Source organism: Silurus aristotelis (genome assembly GCF_946808225.1).
Source record: "Silurus aristotelis genome assembly, chromosome: 2".
In the NCBI taxonomy this organism is placed as follows: Eukaryota; Metazoa; Chordata; class Actinopteri; order Siluriformes; family Siluridae; genus Silurus; species Silurus aristotelis.
Window position 1 is genome coordinate 36,871,983 of NC_139575.1, and position 23,534 is coordinate 36,895,516.

The 23,534-nt window shown below is 38.7% G+C and overlaps 3 protein-coding genes across 3 annotated transcripts in view; 1 reads left to right on the forward strand and 2 right to left on the reverse strand.

Annotated features, from left to right (window-relative positions):
- abcc6a (ATP-binding cassette, sub-family C (CFTR/MRP), member 6a) overlaps window positions 1–10,964 on the forward strand; it is a 25,686-nt gene extending 14,722 nt beyond the window's left edge. The window contains exons 13-31 of the mRNA XM_083524963.1: window positions 88–234; window positions 313–400; window positions 927–996; window positions 1,478–1,604; window positions 1,689–1,865; window positions 2,416–2,583; window positions 2,854–3,037; window positions 3,157–3,238; window positions 3,559–3,670; window positions 3,806–4,013; window positions 4,796–5,106; window positions 5,200–5,399; window positions 6,317–6,443; window positions 6,738–6,839; window positions 7,633–7,779; window positions 7,887–8,045; window positions 8,150–8,316; window positions 8,475–8,669; window positions 8,868–10,964. Coding sequence (XP_083381089.1) covers window positions 88–234; window positions 313–400; window positions 927–996; window positions 1,478–1,604; window positions 1,689–1,865; window positions 2,416–2,583; window positions 2,854–3,037; window positions 3,157–3,238; window positions 3,559–3,670; window positions 3,806–4,013; window positions 4,796–5,106; window positions 5,200–5,399; window positions 6,317–6,443; window positions 6,738–6,839; window positions 7,633–7,779; window positions 7,887–8,045; window positions 8,150–8,316; window positions 8,475–8,669; window positions 8,868–8,976 — 2,880 coding nt within the window. The 3' untranslated portion in view covers window positions 8,977–10,964. The remainder of the gene's footprint in view (window positions 1–87; window positions 235–312; window positions 401–926; window positions 997–1,477; window positions 1,605–1,688; window positions 1,866–2,415; window positions 2,584–2,853; window positions 3,038–3,156; window positions 3,239–3,558; window positions 3,671–3,805; window positions 4,014–4,795; window positions 5,107–5,199; window positions 5,400–6,316; window positions 6,444–6,737; window positions 6,840–7,632; window positions 7,780–7,886; window positions 8,046–8,149; window positions 8,317–8,474; window positions 8,670–8,867) is intronic.
- On the reverse strand, window positions 10,185–13,356 carry sumo3a (small ubiquitin like modifier 3a). The gene is made up of 4 exons (XM_083526199.1): window positions 13,162–13,356; window positions 12,057–12,185; window positions 11,296–11,367; window positions 10,185–11,114 (listed from the first exon to the last, which is right to left on the reverse strand). The coding sequence occupies exons 1-4, from the start codon at window positions 13,180–13,182 to the stop codon at window positions 11,052–11,054; spliced, it is 285 nt and encodes a 94-aa protein (XP_083382325.1). The 5' UTR covers window positions 13,183–13,356; the 3' UTR covers window positions 10,185–11,051.
- Window positions 13,357–14,287: 931 nt separating this feature from the next.
- pttg1ipa (PTTG1 interacting protein a) lies at window positions 14,288–22,477 on the reverse strand. Its single transcript, XM_083559785.1, has 7 exons — window positions 22,288–22,477; window positions 21,346–21,398; window positions 17,109–17,217; window positions 16,083–16,185; window positions 15,894–15,959; window positions 15,335–15,381; window positions 14,288–14,667 (listed from the first exon to the last, which is right to left on the reverse strand). The coding sequence occupies exons 1-7, from the start codon at window positions 22,367–22,369 to the stop codon at window positions 14,621–14,623; spliced, it is 507 nt and encodes a 168-aa protein (XP_083415911.1). The 5' UTR covers window positions 22,370–22,477; the 3' UTR covers window positions 14,288–14,620.
- Window positions 22,478–23,534: the final 1,057 nt, after the last annotated feature.

Sequence of the window (23,534 nt, forward strand, 5' to 3'; positions counted from 1 at the left end):
ACGTAGCAGACATGATAAATATTCACCATTTCGCAGACGTTACTCCGACATTCATCAACTAAACATTTTTCCCATCTCCATGCTCAGATCGCGTTTGCCATGTTTGGTGTGTACGTACTTATGGATGACAAGAATGTGTTGGATGCTCAGAAGATTTTCGTCTCCATGGCACTCATCAACATCCTAAAGACTCCACTGAGCCAACTTCCTTTTGCTATGAGCATCACCATGCAGGTACTACCATCTCCACCAACAAGAATGTGTCGATCCTCCACTCTACATACATCTTCTAATGTGTCTTTTATATCGCAGGCTGTTGTCTCACTCAAGCGTTTGGGAAAATATTTATGCCAAGAAGAACTAAAGCCAGAAAATGTGTCCAGAGATGCTTTTAAGATGGGTGAGTTGTATAATACAATATATAAATATATATTAGGGCGCTGTAACATTATACAGCTTTATGTTTTGCTGAATATAATTCTGAAGAGATGCGCAACAGATTTATGTTAATTTGTCAACAGCTGCTGAATTCCACGGCCGTGTGGCAGCGTTGCGCCACTTCCTGTTCCTTTCGGTAGATTTAAAGAGCAAAAGAGAAAAAAAACAGACCGAGAGCAATTAGATATGCAATGCAGCGGCCTGTGCTAGACTGCGGTTTCAACACAACCTTCTATTTTTGTGAAACACAAACACATTTTGGCTCAGTGAACTGTCAGTGCAGAATGCAGACAGCTCATGAAAACGGCTATTTTAAAGATGATGCTAATTAGACTGTGCCTAATTAAGGAGATGCTTCAATTCCGAAAAAAGAGGAAGTTTACTTTTACAGACAGTCCTCTGCTCGCACCTTAATGGCTCCCATACGATACGATTGTTGGTGATGTTTCCTTCTTATGATGTTTCTCTCTGTTGTTTTTTTCCCTCAGATGAAGAAGGTGTTCTGGTTGAAAATGGGACTTTCAGTTGGTCTAAAGACGGTCCTCCATGTTTGAAAAGGTACATGATATGTAAAAAAAACAGTGTTGGATAATGGATGATAACATACAGTATCTCACAAAAGTGAGTACACCCCTCGCATTTCAGCAACCATTCAGTATCTTCTCCAAAGACAATACTATAGAAACTTCTGTACTGATATACAAGCTGCACGTTGACTACTATAAAATATATCCAAGTTTTATTTCTATAGTATTGACCTTTGAAAACATATAATAAAATAGTTGCTGAAATGTGAGGGGTACACTCACTTTTGTGGGATTCTGTATGTTACCTGTATCACCCAGAAATTTTTTTTTTACTAGCCTTTACTTTTTCCTTTTTGGGAAACCTTAAAGACTTTCTTGTCCGTTCACATTAGATAAACAAACACATTAATACTAACCTTGCTAAAATATTAACTTATATGGTATAAGTGTAATGAATGAACAATCCTACTGTAATTAGCAGTGTTGTGTAAATATGCGTGTGGTATTTGCAGGATCAGTGTGAGAGTTCCTCGTGGTGCACTGGTTGCGGTTGTTGGAAATGTTGGCAGTGGGAAGTCGTCCTTACTCTCGGCCATGCTCGGAGAAACGGAAAGGAGAAGTGGAAGTGTTTCGATCAAGGTAACAATGGCTGAATTCTAAAATATGTTAACATTTTTATTATCACATCTTGGTTGATCCAATGTGTTTTATATTTTTCTTTAGGGATCGGTATCTTACGTCCCTCAGCAGGCCTGGATTCAAAATGCTACATTGCAGGACAACATCCTGTTTGGAATGGAGAAGAAGAAGAGCTGGTACCAGCGTGTACTGGAGGCCTGCGCTCTGCTGCCTGACCTCGACATCCTACCAGCAGGAGACACCACTGAGATCGGCGAGAAGGTGCTCACGAAGTTATGCACATAGAAGAACTTTTAAAATTGCTCGTCACTGAGGGTTCCTCAAAGGTTCTTTGGATAGTTAAGTGTTTTTAAGTAAAACCAAAGACACCAAAGAACCATGAAGGTTTCTCATTGTGTTTAATCTGTGTACACATCCAAAGAAACCCTGCGAAACCCTTTCTCTTCAAAGATTTTCAATATTTATACTTTTTTAGAAAACATCTCCAATAACTTGACCTCTAAGCCATTAAAGTATCTGAAGAAAAATCTAATTAGCTTGCAAATGCAAAGCAGTTCAACCAAACCATTTATTGTGGATCTGTAAAATGTGAGGAAACTCTGAGAACTTGGGGGTCTGTCAGCAGAAGTCTTGTATAGGAGATCCGGAATATCAGGTGTAGATTGAAGGGATACATGAACAGCATTAATGGAGCAAGAGAGATGGGAATTTATAGGCGGTTAACTATGTACATGGTGATGTTGTTTTACTATACTGTGATTTCATCATTCCTTTTTGCGATTGTGCTTTAAAATCGCTAAATTGTTCACAGGGTTTGAACCTGTCCGGAGGTCAGAAACAGAGGGTGAGTCTGGCTCGTGCAGTCTACAGGAAAGCTGATATCTATTTGCTGGACGATCCTCTGTCTGCTGTGGACGCCCATGTGGGTCAACACATCTTCGATAAAGTCATCGGGCCCAAGGGTGTGTTGAGAGACAAGGTGAAATGAAGCTCTTTTTTTCTTTTTCTTTTTTTCAACAGAACAAAGAGAGACTTGAAATAATATTTTTAACATCAATAAACTCGACAAGTATATGTGAGCCAATGTGTGCTCATGTTTGAGCTTTTTGCATGCATCTGATTTGGCATGAAGTCAGACATAACACACTGTATGCAAAAAAAAGTGCTCAAACACACATCTAAAAATGATCCCTGAACAGGCTGGCCATGCAGTTTTCCATGAAGGTTAACATTGTTCTACTTCTGGCAGACTCGCATTCTGGTGACCCACGGGACAAGCTTCCTGCCCCAGGCTGATCTGATCCTGGTGCTGGTTGAGGGAGAGATCACTGAGAGTGGATCCTACCAGGAGCTGCTAAATCGTAATGGAGCCTTTGCAGAGTTTATCCATACTTTTGCCAGCACGGAAAGAAAGGAGAGCTCCACACAGCGAGGTACATCAAACACTTTCAAAATATATATATTTTTAATATGTATTTTCACATTTAAACAGTCGGATAAATCTAAATTTATTTTTTGTCAATTAAAAAAAATGAGTGTTTTTTTGTTTTAGGCTCCAGAAAGTCCTGCTCAAGGCTCAGCGTAACAGATTTCATGCCATTCTCCAGAGACCTTTCTCAGGAGCAACTTATTGGGTGAGTATACCCAAAAGAAAAATACAAGTTCATCCAGTCTTGTCACCAAAGGATTCCAACCATGCACATGCTGCTTCTTATATTTGATTGAAGGCCACTAGTACCTGATTAAACAGTTGAAAATGGGTTGGTTGGACCAAAACATACAGCCACATTGCAGATAAAACAAAAAAAAAAACAACAATGTCTTATTTGAAGATATTTATTAAAATTCCTTGGGTTAATTCAAGTTTGTATAACTAGAAGTGCTTGAGATCATTGCCATGTGTTGTCTATTAAAGAATCATTTATACTTACTCGCCCTCCTTCTCTTTCCTCAGTGGTGACACAAACAGTGTCACTATTCAGAGTGTAGACCCTGATATTGAGAAAGAGCAAATTCCTGAGGACCTAGGGAAACTGACTGAAGTGGACAAGGCTCGAATCGGCAGGGTGAGTTTGCCATGTAGACAAAGAGAAAATTTACACTTAATACCAAAACCATTTGGCTTTCAACAAGATAAGTATCACAAGTTGGTCATATTTTATGGATGTGGCTCATATTTCTGCCTCTTTCTATCTTCCCAGGTGAAACTGGAGATGTACGTCGAGTACTTCCGCACCATCGGTTTGGCTCTGATCGTGCCCATTCTGTTCCTGTATGCCTTTCAGCAGGGTGCTTCTCTGGCATATAACTACTGGCTCAGCATGTGGGCTGACGAGCCAATCATCAACGGTACACAGCTCAACGCTGACATGAAGCTGGGAGTCTATGGAGCTCTCGGGTTTGCACAAGGTAACTGATGAATGGATCCTGATCCGTCTTATGCACAATTACAGATTTGTAACTGCCGATAATATGTAATCAGTAAAACCACAGGTTTTTATTAATATTCACATGATTGGTGCAGCGGTGGACAGTAACGAAGTAAATGTAATTCGTTATTGTACTTAAGTAGCTTTTCGTCTTTTTCTTTACTTAAGTGTTTTCATTTGCGGAACTTTTACTTTTGCTCAACTACATTTTGTGAAATCAGTCGTTCCCTTTTATTTATTAGGATAAAAACGTAACCGGTCAAACACGCAGCGAGACACCAATCAGGATCGATCGTGTGCTATGTTTTGAACTTGTTTCGAACGGCCATGTTGTATCTACTGATCACCAACATACAGTTCAGCATCAGTTCAAAAGCAAGAAGAAGAGAGGAATAAATTATGAAACTCCTGATTCCTTTTTTTTTAAGGTTTTGGGCTCATGATCATTTGAATATAATTAAATCAGCGTTTGACTTAATAATATCAGTGCTAAGAGTCACATTAGAGTCTTTTCACATAAACTGAGTTAATTAACAAGAGTCTGGAGTAACATTTTCCCGAGTGTATCTCTACTATAACTCACCAACATGGTTTGTGTACTTCGTTCACTGGTGAAATATCTTTGAGAATTGAACACAAGTCCAGGTGCATTGACTTAATGATGAATAAGCAGTCTGTGCTATCAGTTAGACCTGGGGTCATTAACCGTCGAATTCAGCCTTGTTATATGATATCCTTTATGTTTTGCTGTGTCAATTTTAGGCATAGCCATTTTTGGCACCACAGTCGCCATCTCTATCGGGGGAATCATCGCCTCTCGCCAGTTGCACCTGGACCTGCTGAAGGATGTTCTTCACTCGCCCATGTCCTTCTTCGAGTCCACTCCCAGCGGCAATCTGCTGAATCGCTTCGCCAAGGAAATCGACGCTATTGACTGCATGATACCTGATGGCCTTAAGATGATGTTGGGTTATGTTTTCAAGCTGATGGAGGTGTGCATCATAGTGCTGCTCGCCATACCTTTTGCTGCAGTCATCGTTCTTCCTTTGGCGCTATTTTACGCCTTTGTGCAGGTTTGTGCTGTTTTGCACTTTTTCAATAAAATGCTGGATTTTTTGGACTGGATTTTGACTTTTTTTTTTATTTGTCTCACTTGCTCACAAAAGAGTTTCTATGTGGCCACATCATGCCAGCTAAGACGTTTGGAGTCTGTGAGCCGCTCTCCTATCTACACTCACTTTAATGAGACGATTCAAGGTGCCAGTGTGATCCGTGCCTTTGGTGAGCAACCACGCTTCATTCTGCAGGCCAATCAGAGGGTGGATCACAACCAGACTGCCTACTTCCCCCGATTTGTGGCAACTAGGTAAGACACCAGGCTGTACACAGATAATTCCATGCATAATTAGGCATTTAAGCAATTAGCTTCTGGGAAAATATGATCACTAGGTTTGCATCTATTACTCTTAACTTCAGCTGTTTGTGGTCAGAGATTTCATAGTGGGATATTTAGACATGATGATAAGAAGGGTTCAAAATTTAAGATGTTTTCACCAGTCTGCATCCAGGGCAAGTAATTTTTAAGAGGAGCTCAAAACTATAGATTTGCTTTTACCTAGATGTGACAGTTAGCACTGCCAAAGTTTTTTGCAGACACCCCCTAGGCTCATTGAAAGCCCTAGACCATCTTCAGAAGTTCAGAGATTGGTTGTCTGGATCACTCCTAGCCCTGAAAACAGCCTTCATATTACACCATGTGTATTAAACGCTTGAGGCAAAGTCCAGATTCTGGAAAACCCCACAAATGTGAACATGATCATAGCGACCTTTTGAGGTCTTTATCAAAGTTAAGACTCTTGATCCTGAAACACGATCGTTGAACTGCATCACGTCTTAAATGTATCTACTTCCTCAAGACTGATATAAAAAAGAATCCTATACACATTTCCTTCCTATGCTGAGCTCTTGTTTTCTTCAGCTACTTGACATTCTAAGGTTACAGTGATGGTAAGAAATTGCGAAGGGAGCAGTATGGAATAACAAAGCAACCTCCTCGAAAACATAGGCTGCCATTTATTTGCAAGCGTTACGCACAGACATTTTAAACCAGTCTTAGGATAAAAGCCTAGTCTTGTAAAGGTCGATGGTGTTAACAGAGTGGGATTCTTCATGCCTTTTCTTTGCAATCGTCACAGCTGGTTATGTCACGTTCATTTGAACTAGGAATGTGAAAAAAGACCTGTGGGATCTGCAGAGCTGACGTGTTTCTTTGCTCCTCTGCAGGTGGCTGGCCGTGAACTTGGAGTTCCTGGGAAATGGTGTGGTATTAGCTGCTGCAGTTCTCTCTGTGATGGGCAAAGACACTTTGAGTCCCGGGATTGTCGGCCTGGCGGTGTCTCATTCCCTCCAGGTGAGAGTTCAGTATTACTGAATTTTTGCAATCCAAACCATGGGATCCCCACAGGCTCTTCTGGAGATCTTGTTGTATCCCTGTAGCTTATCTTTTTTTCCGGTTTTTCGCAACGTCCTGTTTTGTATGCTGTCTAACCTCAAAGAGAATCCTACCATCTTGCAAAAGCACCACCTGTATGATTATGTCTTGCCGTATGGGTTTTGTTAGATGACAAAAGCTGTAGGTCAGGCTTATATAGATCCCAAATCTCCGGCACGGATTTGAAATAAGCTTTAATGATTTATTTTTCAGGTCACGGGAATCTTGAGTTGGATTGTGCGGTCATGGACGGATGTGGAGAACAACATAGTGTCGGTCGAGAGAGTGAAAGAGTATGCAGGCACGCCTAAAGAGGTGAGCAAAGTGTGGGCCAGTTCTTCTGTGTATAGTGTTACACAGTTTTCTGACACAGGGTTTTTAAAAACCCAAGTGTAATTGGATAATCGCTTTAGTGCACAAGTCCCAAAACTTTGTTCTTTTAGGGTCACATCATTTTTTTTCTTTTTTTTAATGGTGGGGCCGGGTCGATCTATAACAGACAATTACATGGGCCAGAGTGACTACCAGTATTATTGTGGAGATTTTATTATAATTGTAAATGTATTTATTATGCCTCTTAATGCTAGATTAGATTAATATTTTGTTCTGCACCATACAAAAAATAATTACTTTTAGAGAGATATATAGTCTATTAGAAGAGCATTATTATTATCATAATGAAATTTTTTCCATATTCATTGCTATTGAAATCAAAATATTCACCTACACATGCATATGCATATGATTGGTGGATAAATCTAACAAATAATAAAAAAATGTAAGAAAAAAAAACTTAATAACAGAGGGTCGACCGATAGCTGATTTTACAGATACTGATTGCTAAGTTGGATCGTACTTGCTGATAATCAAATGTTTTTTCATGTGGATACTGGGTAAAAAAAACAAAAAAACAAAAAAAAAAAAAACATGTAAATGTGCTAAATGAAATAAATAGGAATATGTTCATTATTAAATATAATTATATAAATAATAAATAATAAATCGATCACTCTCCGTGCAGCGCACACTTTCTCGTGTAGAAAACAACAACTGGTGCCCTGTTTCAAGGCAAATCTGATATTCGGCATCTTATATTTTCTTCTCGCAGGCTGAATGGAGCTCAGAAAACCTTTCACTACCACTTGCTTGGCCTCAGACAGGAAGCATAGAGTTCCAGGATTACGGTCTGCGCTACCGTAAAGGTCTAGAGTTTGCTTTAAAAGGCATCTCACTACATATCCAAGAAAGAGAGAAGGTAAGTAAAACAAAAACAGGATTGGTAATTATTCACACCTACCGGGTTAGTTTTCATACCTCTTTCAGAAAATATCATTTTTTAATCAGTAAATGTCATCCTTTCAGATCGGCATTGTGGGAAGAACCGGTGCCGGGAAGTCATCACTAGCCCTGGGAATTTTCCGCATCCTGGAGGCGGCGAAAGGTGAGATTTACATCGATGGGTTGAACATCGCTAAGCTCGGACTCCACGATCTGAGATCCCGCATCACTATCATTCCACAGGTGAGAGTGCCTATGAAGATAGCAAAATTTATTTTAAGTACAGGCTTAAGCAATATATTAAATCAGATTTAGCAGTTTTTGAAAAGACGTTGTTTCTCTCACAGGATCCTGTGCTGTTTTCCGGATCCTTGCGTATGAATCTGGATCCATTTGATGCCTACTCAGACGAGGAAGTGTGGAGCGCCTTAGAATTGGCCCATTTGAAGAACGTCATTTCAGGGCTGCCGGATAAACTTAATTACGAGTGCTCAGAAGGAGGAGAAAATCTTAGGTGAGAATATCAACACCATCTTCAACACCATCTAGCAACTGGATGATGCTATATATATATTTGGCCTTTTTACATTCCTTATTGCAAATGAATTAGGAATCTTTTGGCTGTTGGTGAAGAAAGAATTTTTATCCGATTACTATTTTCCTGTTTTTCAGTCTCGGCCAGCGGCAGCTAGTATGTTTGGCAAGGGCTCTCCTTCGCAAGACCAAGATTCTGGTTCTGGATGAAGCCACAGCAGCAGTGGACCTGGAAACAGACACACTAATTCAGTCCACCATCCGCAGCCAGTTTGAGGACTGCACTGTGCTAACAATTGCACACAGACTCAACACCATCATGGACTACACCAAGTAAGTGTTGGTTGAAGTGATAAAACCGAACAGTAATAAATGAATAGATCATGTTTTCTAAACAGACCAGATTAGGATTCACACTGAACAGGTTTATAGGGCATCTGGTGGAGTCTTGAAGAACGCATTACTATCTCAATGGCAACAACGAAGAGCAAAACAGTAACGAATGATGTTCTTTGCTTTTTTTTTTTGCAGAGTTCTTGTAATGGACAAAGGACATGTAATTGAAATAGATTCCCCTGCGAACCTGATTGCACAGAGAGGCCATTTTTATCGGATGTGCAGAGAAGCTGGATTGGTGTAAACACGTGCTCTGGCTCTGCCGCTGGTTTTGTAGCTCTTTAGCACCGCCTTGTGGTGGACTTCATGCAATAATTACACCAAGAGTCTTCCCCCTGCTGGCCAGTGTCATAATAAAAAAAAAAAAAAAAAAAAGCAAAGCTATAAAAGCAACATGGTGCTCCAGTAAATAAGAGGGGTAATGATTTCCAGAAGTTTTTTTTAACGTTTGTTTGTTTGGCTGTCTTTTTTTTAAACGAATGCACAGTCATGTATTAGTCAATGAAGCGAAGCATAAAACGTATCTACTCAGGTGAACATGCTCAAGAGCACCAGAATCATTGTAAACTGGAAGATCGTCTCAATCTCTTTGCTCGTTTCCATCTCACCTTGTGAGTCAAAAAGACTTGAGCTGGAAGAAACGGCGTGTAAATAACTGTACATAACACCAGACAAGTGGCGCAGCGTCCGGTCCAAGCTACGCCAAATCGCCAAAAGATTTCCCCGCTAAGCAAGAACTTGAACGACGCTACGCACGTCTCCATCTAACGAAAGGAACGTGCTTCTGTGTAGAAGCTTAGGGGAGGAAAACAAGTTTACTGACAGTGCTGCAAACACTCCATCCGCACGAAAGGCTCTCCAAAGCGCCTCTATATCGAGACTCTCCCCCTCGGAAGACATTTCAGCGTTTTTAACGAGAGCGTCGAGGAGAAACGGCGTCTAAAATCCAGGCGATGTTGCGGTGCCCGTTTAATTTCTAGCAAACGTAAAATTTAATTTACATTTCACAAAGAATTTTGGATGAAAACCGCAAATCCAGATCTCCGAACTGATGTATATTAACATGAATTTGAATAACACAAAGACTAATGATCAGGGGGAAAAGGGCGAAATTTCACGATCATTAACAATTTTGCACTTTTTCCATCAAATGTAATATTTTGTATAATTAAAAAAAAAAAAGCTCTCGGTTACTGTAACTTAATAGAGGAGGAGCTTCAGAACATTACAACACTATACAAAGTTGAACATTCAGGTGCCTTTGCATTTATTTATGTTTTTTTTTTTTTTTATATATATATATATATACACATTTGCTTATGTACTGAAAGTTCTTCTACAAATAGTTTGGATGTATTTTGTATCTGTATAATAAATTTTTTTCTATAATAATCTGGTCGAGTATTGAATACATTTTGGTTCAGACACACACACAAAAGCACTGGTGAGAAATCTGAGTACCAAACTATATTTATTGTATACAGTAGTAAAGGACAACAAATAATGTACAAATCAGTACAGAAAAAAATGAGACCACACGGACGCCGATTCAGTCCCGACTCTCGTGGACGCCAGAACGTAGGGGGACGAATAAGACTATTCCTCTTCAGGGTGACTGTCGCCCGACACGGAGCAGAAAGAGTGACGACTTGTTGCCTTTTGAAAAGTGAAAAAGGGAGGGGGGGGGGGGAGTAGAGGGACTTATAGGAGATTTATAATAAAAACCTGGACTAATCCGGGACATATTTGGGGGTTTGGTCAAGAAAAGACCAAAGATCCCTTTATTCTCTGCAGTTGAACCAAATAAGGCTGGATGGGCGTCCTTTCAGTTAAACATGACATGGATTAAAAATAGAATTAAAGCTGCACAAGACAAAAAAAAGAAAAAAAAAAAAAGATCAGGTCTCCTCCTAATTTGGCAGGTTTGATACTGATGGTGGGAATGGACCGTTTTATTGATCAGAACAGGAAACTCTGGGCTGGGCTTTTTTTTTCTCAAGAAAATGGACCTTCTTGTTCATATAGCAGCCATTTTAAACCCTACGGCAGCCATCTTGGATTCGCCTCAGCCACACGTTACCTCATGTGTCTTTAAATATTGGGAAAGAAAGAGGGAGAGGGGGCAGGAATCAGAAAGAATGAGAGTCCAACCCTAAGAAAACTAGGGAGGATCATCCAAACCAACACGACCAAAAAAAAAAAAAAAAAAAAAAAAAAAAAAGAGTAAATAAACAGCACAGTTAAACATTTTGGGGTTCGAGTCAAATAAAACAGCCGAGAGATCCCACCCCCACCCCCCCATTGTGTGGAGGAGCGAGCTTAGCGATGGCCGCCTGTTTGCTGTTGAAATACGTCGATAGTGTCCTCGTCTTCCATCTCCAACTGCGAAAAGAGACGAGGTTTCGTTACGCATTTCACTCGTTGGCGCGAAGACGTGCCAACTTAAGTTCATTAATGCTAACATGGCACTTTTAATGCTTCAGCTTGAACGTCTCTCACACACACACACACACACACACACACACACACACACACACACACAGGATCACGGCTGTAAACTCACCTGTGCTGGCGTATCCGTCTCGTTTATCGGCTGGCCATCAAACCTAAACCTAATCTGTCTTATCGACAATCCCTGCAAGAAACGGCAGAAAAAACCTTTTAGTGCGAAACATCATGAGGTTATTCCAGGAGAACAAATTCAACCTGAATGCAAGGACACGGTCCAAATATCAGAATCGACACAATGTTCCACACAACCTTGAAAACCTTCTGTTCTCGTCTACGTTGAGGTCCGAAAAACATCACGTGGGCGAATTACAGTTAAATATTTAACTACAATTATATCGAACTACTTCGAACCTCCCTCACTTTTACAACATGATCTTGGATTTTCGATCAAATCAGCAAACCACCAAATGGGAATAAATGGATAAGACCAGATCAGATCAGATCTCATCCTGATGATTTAGAACAACATGGAAACATTGGGCAAATCAACTTTATTTTAGAAACCACATGCCTGGTTTGAACTTTCGAGGGAAACGTTGACGCTTTTCCTCCATCGCCAAAATGGCGCCGTTACGGCTCGATCATCTGTTCATCTTTCTAACACCACGTCCAGCCCTAAACTCCATCATCTTTCTCCATCTAACCACAGCTTTCTCATGTACCTTACATCTTCTCTCAAGGTGCCCTTTTATTTTTTTCACATTTCCAGGTGACTGATGCTGATTTTTCCACCCTGCAACCATAAAAGTGAAACCAAAACCATGTTTTCTATAAATTCACCCATGCATCATGAACGCATCTCCTGACACTCACCTGTCTTTCGCAGTACGCTTTCATTAACTTGCTGAGCGGCGTGTGCCTCTTAATTTTAAACTGGACCACGGAACCGTCCTGTCCAGCCACCTTCAGGTTGATGTGGTCATTCTCTGTCTTCACTCCCTCCTAACACACACACACACACAAAAACACACACACCGTGATTAGATCACACATCATGGTTTGGAGAACATGAGAAGACTCTGAAATGGGACACATATCTAACATCTTGTATTTATATCCTGGATTGGGCCTGGAGAACATTTTTGGTGAGGTCTTTGGTGGAAGAGAAGGAAGCTGGGTTGATATGCGCGTGCATGTTTTTTTCTTTTGTGCATACCATTTTTTTTTTGCGTAAGATACGCAACAAAAAAAAGGATCAACTAAAAGCGGTATTTTTTTATTTATTTATTTTAATATAAAGTGCACACAAAGACGATACAAGAAGCAACAACGGGAAAATGGCGCTATAACAACACAGGAGGTTGTACATTAGGTGGCTGCAGCGACCCGCTTTTTTTTTTTTTTTTTGCGCACAGTACGCTGCGCCATTTTCGCCTGGCGCTGCCAAAAAGACGATACTTTCTACGAGAAGATATCAGACCAAAGATGAGCTTCACAAAACGTCTCAAAAAAATACTAAGAAAAAAAAAAACCCGGAGGCGATTCTTGTGAAATCCGGCGATTCTCGGGCCCTTATCGCGCAACCAATCGCGCCGTCGGGTGCTTGCGGCATTTTCCTTTACGTAAATTGCGTAACGCGGCCAAAAAGCGCCAGTTCGCTTTCACAAAGGAAAAAAAAAAACCCGCAAAGGAAAGAGGGTCGGAGAGGAGGAGGGAAAAAAACCCGACACAAAACAAAACCATCACAATTTATTCTGTTACATACAGAAAGTCGTTTCGAAGACATTTATAAATGAGAACGAGGAAAGGATGGGAGGAAGAAATACAAGGATTTGCACGCCGGCGTCCATTTCTCCCGCACAAAATGCGCAATCTGCCATCTACAGCCCGACTGCGCAAACAATACAGCATCAAAAAGAACCACGCTACAGACTCCGGAATCTCTCGCTTATACCCGTCCCAGGCGCACGGAACTCACCTTGGGCTTATCCTCGGACATTTTAGCAGAAAAAGGAAGCGGATTTGTTTTTGTTTTTTTATTATTTCCAAAAAAAAAAAGATGCGCTCTCAACAACCGCCTGTCCTCCCGAAGCCGCCACGAGAACGCGCCGCTCTTTACCTCCTCAGGACGCGATTGGACGTCCCGGGATCACGTGGACTAAAACCTCGCGGGGGCGCGCGTAACTGGTGCGCGCTTCTTTTTTTTTTTCTTTACTCCTCTCGATTCAAACGTGTCGTGCTCGCGCATCACAAGCTCCGCCCATTCTGAGGCCCCGAACAAGAACATGGAGATCATGTAGCTTCCGGATGGCCATAAAAAAAAAAGAAAAAAAAAAACTTTCTTTTTTTTTTGTTGAGAAGAAAAAAAAAATTTTCTCTTCTGAATGAACGAGAATTTTATGTTGTTTTATTTCTACAATACGTTTGTCTTCTTTGTATAAAAATGGCCCAAATGTCGGCATGAAGCCAGAATATAAATTATGATGGCAGACTGATAAAGCAACCATTTTAATCTAATCCTAAATTACTTATGAAATCAATACATTTAATAAAAACAACAATAATAATCATTCTCATAGACCCTCTTTCAATCAAACTCTGTGGGCGGGGCTTCTGCGTTGCAAATTTGGCAGCCATCTTGCACGTTTTTATTTTTTTTTGCATTGTGAAAACTGTTTAGCAAAAACAAACAAACAAAAGCACACACATTATATATATATATATATAATAACATAACATTTAATTAAAAAAATATTGTATTTGCACCAGATAGACTACTACTAAATTAGTTTTTTTCCCCAATAAACCTGTAAGAGAAACTCTGGATAGGACCTGGTGATTTATGGTGCTGTAAATCACATCACCTGTTAAAGGAGGATAATTTGCTTATTCCCAAATATCACTACTGAGAAACAAATGTTGTGACAAATAGCACACATGACAGTAGGTAGGTCCTTTCAAGCTCCAGAGTCCACAGGATGGGCTACAGATCCACCAAATCCTGACTAGAATAAAGTGCAGAATAACACTATTGCAGGATTAATGTGGGTATGAGACGAGCAGGCATAAATTCCACTGGTCAAACAGTTCAAAAACACACAATGTCTGTACAAAAAAGATTTTAATCTTTGTCCATTGCAAGTAACAGTCCTTTGTCCACAGCAATACAATAGTCTTTTGTATATTTATATTAAAATCACAACTTACAGTTTGACTTACATAAATAAATTTTACGATTTACAGCAATTTTATACGGAATAAACCTTTCAGAAGAAGTTCAGAAGTTGATCTCCAGTAAGCTGAGCTATTGAGCAAGTAAATGTCACTTAAAGAAAAGCATCAGACAGCATTCAAGTGCAGCAATGGGTTTAAGGTGAACATGAAAAGGTTGATTGGTTTGAGGGTTCAAGGGCAAGACGGGAAACCCCTGGCTCTCGTTAGGCAGGATTGTCAAACTTGGCGTAAGCGCTCCCTCTGCTCAGACCTGGAAAAGAGGGAGGAACATACAGTATTTACACATGAGCACAACTCAAGGTCAGCTTTTTCTATTTATACTACAGGAAAGCTGCATGTTTCATTTGAAGCAGAATTTTATAAGCGTTTTAAAATACAATAAAACAAAACGTCTAGTCGTAAAAGCGAACACGATTCGCGGAGGTTCCACAGCAATAAATGTAGCCATAAATCGATAAAAAGTATGAGGTGTCAATCTTTAGCAAAATCTTGCATATTAAATATAATCGTGCCAATTTGCTGTGGTAGAAAAAGGAATAAAGAACATGTTGAATACTTTTCTATAACAGAAAGAAACAAACATGACTCAAAGACTTCGCTTCTTTTACAGCTTTAAATTTCATACATTGATGATGATTAAAATAAACAAACATTTATAAGTCGTCTGTCATTACGGACAAAACAGCACTGAAATAGCAACAAAATATCGTCCTACTCATAAAAGATGGATTATTTGGACACTAAAAGACTGCAGTGGCTCCCAGAACACACTATATGGTGAAAAGGGTGCGGTTTTAGGCCCTCTGATGTTCACAACAGATTTCAGAGCGTTTTCATTGCAAAAAATTGCTCCTGGGTGCGAAAGGACTCTTAACTCTGCGATCGTCCCACGAAGCTTGACCTTGTGTAGCGCTTACCGTATTTCTGCCGAATCTCATCATGCCTGGCCATCATATCAGCTCTTCTGTAAATAAAGAAAACACATTCTTTTAGTAAACACACACCTGAGAAATGCGCAATTTCTAAGGGCAGCATGGCGGTCAAACCGGTTTGTACTGGAAAATGTTTATGACATCTTGACAACTTGACACTGGCATTCAGTCTTTTGTTCTGAGATCTGTTTCCGAGAGTCTAACAGGTCCGAGAACAGTATACTTCAACTACACAACGTGTGTTACACTATAAAACACAATCATGATTTTTACATGTTAAATAATTGACAAGCATTCAGAGAAATAGAGAATTTTTGCAGCCTCGCATCCAGGAATTATTTCTCAAATTTGTTCACATCTCCAGAAAACTCGATTCCGCAGGTCACGTCTACAAGAAATGTTGCATGACATGTTTGATCCATTTCCTGCATTCGAGATAAGAATCACTTTCTCTCTGCATTTGATCTGCTCTCAGACCGGCTATTAGGGTTCACACCGGATTTCGGATTACTCTTAACTCCGAATTTTCTTTTAATAAATTTACCGCTGCTCTTGTGCGCTTGTCCTCTTTTCTGCCTTCCGCTGCATCTTGTTCTCTTTGGTGGAGTTTCTGAAAATAAAAATAATATTAATATTATTATTTTTTATAAAATAATAATAATTAATAATAAAAGCATGATCAGGTTTCTTTGGTCTTAACCAGTCTGGTTCGAGGGGACGCTTGTGAACTTACCCACAGTTCTCACACTTGCAGCAAGAGAAGAGGCAGATGAAGAAGGCGATGATGATGATCACACCCAACACAGACAGTGTAATGATGAGGGTCTGAAAGTTTACTGAGTCATAAGAATTATAAAGAGGTCAGTTAGCGTTTATTAGATGATGATGATTAGCATTAATTAATTTCAGCTCTGGGCAAAAAAAGAGGGTCATTCTTATGATTTTTTATGGAATTTACCATATATTTCAATTAAGAAAAAATTGTGAAGGGGTTTACAAAGAAATGTGTTTCTCTCCTGGAACGCCACAACAATCCAAATGTAAATGTTCTAAAACACTGAAACGATCTGCAGGGAACTTTTCTGTTTCCAGACCAGATTTAAGACAACTTTATGATATCTAGACGGGTCATATACTCAGAAAGCGAGAATCAAAAACGCTTTGACTGATATCATTGTCATTCCTCCCAATATTAATATCTGAACTGTTATGTTTGACCACATCTATGAAGCTAAACACGATAATGCCGGCATTAAATACACCAATCAGGCATAACATTATGACATTATAACAATGATGATCTCTTCATCATGGCACTCGTTAGTGTGTGGATTTATTTATTAGGCAGCAAGTGAACATTTTGTCCTCAGAGTTGATGTTAGAAGCAGGAAAAATGGCCGTAAGGATTTGAGTGAGTTTGACAAATTGTGACGTCTAGACGTCTAGGTCAGAGCATCTCCAAAACTGCAGCAGGGTCGTGGGGGACGAGGATCATTGATGCAGGCTGTTGATGCTACACAGGTCACGACAGTTTTAGCAGCAAAAGGGAACCAACACACTATTAGGCAGGCGGTCATAATGTTATGGCGGATCGGTGTACATTTCCTTCGTCTCAATTTTGATGTAAATGCATGCTGCCAGAGCAAGCGCTTTAAAACCAGTCCAAGTTTTTTCGTTTGGTTTTCTCGCTTTAAAAAACAAAGGGAAATCATCTCTCGGCTTTCATTATGAGCGTGTGAAGTGTTCAGTAGGCTCATACTTGTGCACTGTCCCCAGCGGGCATCGTTCAGTGGGCACAGAGAGTTGGGAGGCAGGATCGTACTGTAAGGGTATGTCATACATGACTTCGAACTAATACACCACAGACACTGCAAAAGAGAAGAAAAAACGGAAATGAGATACCAAGACAGGCTTTAAATTATTTCTACAGAAAAACAGAACACATATAACGCTGTATAGGCTCAGTTTATATAGAGGTTATTCTATCATTTGAAATAAATAGGCCTGATTTATTAAAAAAAATGTTTCATATAATCAAATAACAAAAAGTGAGGCCTTCTTATCTCACCTACATCAGTACCTGACTTTATTAACACCCTTGTGGTGGAATGAATCTGATACAAATATCTCTACAAGCACACTCCAAAATCTAGTGCAACATCTTCCCAGAAGAGTGGAGGTTATTCAAACAGCAAATGGGGAGTGAATGTGGAATGGATTGTTCAAAAAGCATATAACAATCATATGGTCAGGTTTCCACAAACTTTTAGCAAGTACAATTTTACAATTAAAAGCACAAGGTGTATTATTATTATTAATACTTTTTTTTTTTAGTAGTCTATTAGGTCCTTTGTTTCCTACAGCAGTCCTGACTTTAACACAATTATGGAGAATTGCAGAGAATTATGTATTACACTAGGGTTCTTAATTTACACACAGGTTTTTAAAGATCCGTCTTTTATTTTTGGGTTTTCTCTCCGAGCGTTTTGTCATTTTAAGGCAAATGATGTAGACGAGTTTAACATGCCCTGAACTGTGACGTCTCGGAGATCTAATCACAGCTCTGTGTCAGACGGCCACACCTCGTCCTGTGCTGCTTTCGTTGCTGTTCATCAACACACCTAACTTCTCTCGTCAGCTGATGAAGAGACATTTCATCCGTTTAGAGCACTGAACACTCAAATGTGCATCAGACAACTAGGAACGCTGCAGGAATTTGAGTTTGTTTATAGACACCTGGCCATCCTATTTCAGATCTATTCCCCCCCCTTTTCCACTGAAATAAGCTCCACTCTTCCGGGAAGGATTTTCACCAGACTTTAAGGCAATAAGGATTTGTGTTTATCCAAATGGAAGAGCATCAGTAAAATCAGGTAGTGATGTTAGCATTCAGCAATTCTGTTCATCCCAAAACTGTTTATTGGGGTTGAGGAGGTCGGGGCTCTGTGTAGGACACTTCGGTTCTTCTACTTTAACTTTAAAACACCATGTCTTCATGGAGCTCAGGTGCATTATCATGCTGGAACTGGTTTGAGCCACTTAATTCCAGTAAATGCAAATTGTAAAGCAAAAGCAACAAATGTAGTGAATTTGCAGGGAAAAAAAATGGTGAAAAATAAATAAATAAATAAATAAATAAATAAATAAATAAATAAATAATCACAGTAGACTGTATGAATGTGATTCAGTGATATTAATTGTATTTACTTAAAGAGGCCTTGAAGAAACTTTGTGAATCCTGAAGAAACCCCATCATTCTCACGTGTATACAAAATTTCTGTGTGTTATATGCATAATAACGTGTAGTTATTATGCATATAAATTCAAGAGCTCAAATCTTTTATCTAACCTTACTTTAGATCACCCTCGACATCTTTATCATTCATCTGCTCCATCACTTTATGCATGTAAAGAAAAGATGAGGAAAAGAAAAATCTTTCGTTTCTTTTCACATGGAATGAGGATGTAAACCGAAACAATAACACACGTGAAGGATCAGCGGGTGAAGTTCAGTGTTTGGGCCCCTGAATCACTTTATGTTTGTATTGAACCAACGCAAACAGTAAAGACAATGGAATGGGCGTGGCTCTGGTACCAGCATATCAGGTGCAACAAGATGACTGGAATTTCTGAGAGTTTAAAGGTTAAAGGTGAAAGATATTCAACAGACAGCATTCCTAAGGTCAGAAATTGTTGCTGAGGAAGGTTAAAGAACGTACACACAGCGTCGATGTGAAAAATGAGCTATCCTTTTAAAAGCAAGTGACGCAAGTATGTGACTGCAACAGGAAAATAGTCAGTGTTTTTACTCAACAGTACTCTGGTAGTATATTAATATGCAATTTATTAATCAGCCATTTTGTATACATGGACACGTAGTTAAGAGCAAGTATAAATTTCAGCCTGTAGACTCGCACCAGCACTACACACACACACACACACACACACACACACACACACACACACTACTAATGAGGATTGGAAGCTACTTGGTCCTGGGAACATGAATAAAAACTTACAACAATCTACCAACATTTCACATACTATTTCTTTAAACGCAACTTAAAAAACGTCACCTTCCTCACGTCACAACACTGTCCTGTTTAAAACGTATGTTACTCGTATAATAGTGATATAAATACTTTTTTTCTAGTTAATTTAAGCTCTTTGGTTCAGTGCGCTGTAATGAATCAAATCTACTTCACAGCATCGTAATCACCAGATTCAATCATTGGGTTTTTTTTGGTTTTTTTTATTATTTAATTGCATTTCTCTTTTATATCCATGGAACATAATTTCCTACATCCAGACAGAACAAGACATTTCTATGGGTCAAACAAGAAATTTTTTGGATTTACTTTACCATTAATGTCACGTTCTAGAAGTGAAAGTTGTTTCTGAGTAAAGTACATGGACGTTTATTTATTTATTTTTTTTATTTAATTGGGTACATTGTAAACCAGAGATGCGCAAACTACGGTTTGTAGGCTAAAATTAGCCCTTGGTCCACCATGCTATATATATATATATTAGAAAAGGAAAATAAAGGAAATGCCTTTTGGAAAAATATATGGAACATTTGGACCAGATTTATGTTTCAATCTTCTTCTTCTTCTTCTTCTTCTTCTTCCGGCTTTTCCCATTAGGGGTCGCCAAAGTCATTAAATAGACTGATTTGTACAATAATTTGAGTTTGGACAATGAAAAATGGATCTGTATAGTTCATGTGTAATATGTGTATCTTAATGCAGAAGCTTTAGCAGGAAAAGTAGAAGTGAAGCTTACGCAGTGAAACTCAGACTAATTCAGTGTGATGATCAGAATAGGGATGTGATGTAAAACCTGCGAAAACGATCCCGTCGTGTTTGTCGCTTTGTCGCTTTACTACTGACGGAAAGATGACCCATGATGATAAGAGAGAAAATGAATAAGAGCATACATAAACACACACATGCTGCCCAGACCTGTTTCTCAGGCGTGACGATGTGATTAAGAGATACCAGACACACAACACAACACACCTAATCGCCATTCCTGAAGCATTTCCTCACACTCTTTCTTCTCTTTTTCCCTTCAGGTTTTATTCCGCTCTCGGCGGGTCATCCCTGACCTATTCTCTTGTTGAACACACTCTTCTCACTCAGTGTGACGCAGTGTATCGTCATGTACACGTGCGAATATTCGACAACGTGATTCAGCAACCGGTTCAAACAAAGTGAACAGTTTAAAAAGGGAACCCAAAAGAACATAAGAAGATATTTATGTGACTACAGACCCTGCCTTTAAACTCAAACCTTTACAACTACAGCATGTGGCAAAGGAATGTATGTATAAATGTATAGCTAATAAGTGTCCAATGTAGTGGGAACTCAGTGGTTAAGCCATTAAACTCTGAATCAGAAGGTCAGAAGTTCAAGTCCCAGCAGCACAAGCTACGAATGATTGGGCCCTTAAACAAGGCCCCTAACCCTCTATTGTATGTCTCTCTGGACAAGGGCATCTGCCAAATGCCACAAATATAAATGTATTTCATCCCTGAACAATCACTTCATGACCCGAAGAACAAAATGTTTTTTTTATCCAATTGTAGTTACATTCAATGTTGATGATGCCTATTATCACTCATGTTATAGCAGCTATAAACAGTCAGTCTCTCACACACTACTGTTGAACTCTTTCTCTCTCTCTCTCTCTCTCTCTCTCTCTCTCTCTCTCTCTCTCTCTCTCTTTTTTTTTTTATAAATGATGCAAAATATTTTAATTATCATGTTACCAAAAAATTTTAAGTTGTTATAGTCACAAATATGCTATGGAACAAAAATCACCACCTTCCTACCAATCAGATTCAAGAATTTATTTACTGGTAAGTGATTTTTTTTCAATAAACTAAGTATTATTAATAATGCTATAGGTTTATGATAATACGCTGAATTTGTATTTTCTAAATAAATTATAAGTTACCAAAAAAGAAAAAGAAGAAAAAAGGCCTCGCTTACCGACGTATTAGTCAAACATTCCTCGCAGGTTGTTTTGGTTTTGCTCTCACAAGCTAGAAAAAGGGAAGAAAAAGTAATAAAGGTGTTTAGAATGTTCAGGGACAGGCATCCGGAGATCCAGTTGTAACTCTGTTCACCACATGGACCTCTGCGGGATCAGACGTTTCCATGGCCTAGTTCCACCAGCACGCCTGAGCGATTGCACGAGGTCTCGTAGGAACAAACGGATGAAGGACTGAAGGGATTTGAGTCTGGGATTTCAGATTTAGAGAACAATATAGGCTTTGAAACAATGACAAATTGGGATAAATTAGGAGGGTTTTTGGTGTATTTACGCTCAAGATCAGATAGTTTAGGAGATTATTTTGTCAGTATAATATTTGATTGCAGGACAGAATATTATTAAAACAAAAAAGGAGTCAGGTTTTGAAGAACAGATCACAGAAAGTAAAGCGATCATTTCCAGGAAGAAGCACTGAACTGAAGAGATTTTAACTTCTGGCAGAATTTTTGATGTCATGTTTGTAATATCAACAAAGTGTAAAAAAACAATGAAAATAAATACAACTTTGTTTTTTAGCAGAGAGGATGGTGTTATTTATAATATATATTTGAATAATGTTTGTCAATTCGAGTTAAGCATGAAAAATAAAAAAAAGAATGGTTCATGATTGCAGCAGTGTAATTTGTTTAAATATATAAAAAAAACTAAAATGTTTTACCCTTGTGTGTTGTAATGTAGATTATATAGATATATTTTATTGTTTATTTTATTATAAGATTAATGATTACATAATGATTATGTGATCCCTATAATTATGCTGTAATGCTTAACTGCATAGCTATTCAATACAGAACAAAACACAACATTATATATGTGTGAATATATGTATATGCATATAATTAAAATAAAAAAAGAAAGAAATACATGTATCATCTTACTTATATTAGTTTGTGCCAAGGTCGAGCTCAAACCACAAACCAGCAGAAAAAGAGAAATGCGGATCTCCAAATTCATGTTCATCTTGTGAAACGATCCACACTCGGCAGATACTCCACAAATGTTCAGGTTTAGAAGCAGCACTTCGGGTCATAAACCACCTGTAGTCACACACACACACACACACACACACACACACACACACACACACACACACACACACAACCTTCAACAGATTTCAGGAGGGAAGGGCAAGGCGCACAACGTCACGTGGGTTCTCTTCCGCCATATTTAAAAGGACACTAGATGCGGCTACAGCACCGCCATCTTGGAAAGGTCCATTTACATTTCTTCCCAGCAGAAAGCTCTGGATTTTTTAGGACAAAGTTTATGTGTTGTAGTTAAAAATCAGATACAAGTTTCCGGTATTCAGACTTAATAAAAATGTCGACAATTACGTGTTGTATGTTTAAATTTCAATAAAGGCGTCTTAATCAGATTTAATACGGAAATAAAAACAAGGTGGACTGCGCCTTCTTCGTTGACTTCCGCCCTTTCCAATATGGCGGCGCACATTGATTAGCAAAAAAGGCGATTAGCCAAGTGTTCAAACAGACTTTTGCACAAACAGATGTTGGGTATTTTTTTCCTTTCTTTTTTTTTTGGTGGGGGGTATTGTTTAGTTAATGTTTAGTTAATGTTTTTTTAGTTAATGTTTGATTGGAATTGTTATAAGAAACCCACCCAATTATTATTATTATTATTATTATTATTATTATTATTATTATTATTAATATATTATACTGTATTACCACAAATGCCTTGGTTATTCCTGATATAAATGTTCTAGGAACGGTCAAAGTAAAATAATATATTTTATTTCTTCAATTAAAAACATGCAACGCTCTCCCCTATTCATCATTCATATCTCACATTTACTGCTCACTTATGTCCTTTTTCTGACCTCATGATCGTTAGCAAACTGTTGTCCCGGGCAGATTTTTGCGTACACTAAGAACAAAATGAAGATAATCAGTAAATTTTCACTAACAAAACATTTATTTTATTCAGTATGATCAGTGTTCCATAACTATCATCGTTTGTGGGGTGGGGGAGAATTTATGACCTATTAAGATATTAATAATGTAAAAAAAAAAAAAGTCACTTTAAATGTTAGCAAATTGTTTAATTAATGAATTAATTTTTTTTATTTTATTTAGTTAGTTAGAAAAATAAAAATCACACAAAG

Excerpts from the sequence above, each read along its gene's own strand:
- sumo3a (XM_083526199.1), bottom strand. The coding sequence starts at position 13,182 with ATGTCCGAGGATAAGCCCAAG. Across the intron at positions 11,368-12,056 it reads AAGCGTACTGCGAAAGACAG|GGATTGTCGATAAGACAGAT; the intron begins GTGAGTGTCAGG and ends CGTTTCTTGCAG. Across the intron at positions 11,115-11,295 it reads AGACGGATACGCCAGCACAG|TTGGAGATGGAAGACGAGGA; the intron begins GTGAGTTTACAG and ends CTCTTTTCGCAG.
- pttg1ipa (XM_083559785.1), bottom strand. The coding sequence starts at position 22,369 with ATGAACATGAATTTGGAGATCCGCATTTCTCTTTTTCTGCTGGTTTGT. Across the intron at positions 21,399-22,287 it reads CTTGGCACAAACTAATATAA|CTTGTGAGAGCAAAACCAAA; the intron begins GTAAGATGATAC and ends CCCTTTTTCTAG. Across the intron at positions 15,382-15,893 it reads ACAAGCGCACAAGAGCAGCG|AAGAGCTGATATGATGGCCA; the intron begins GTAAATTTATTA and ends CTTTATTTACAG.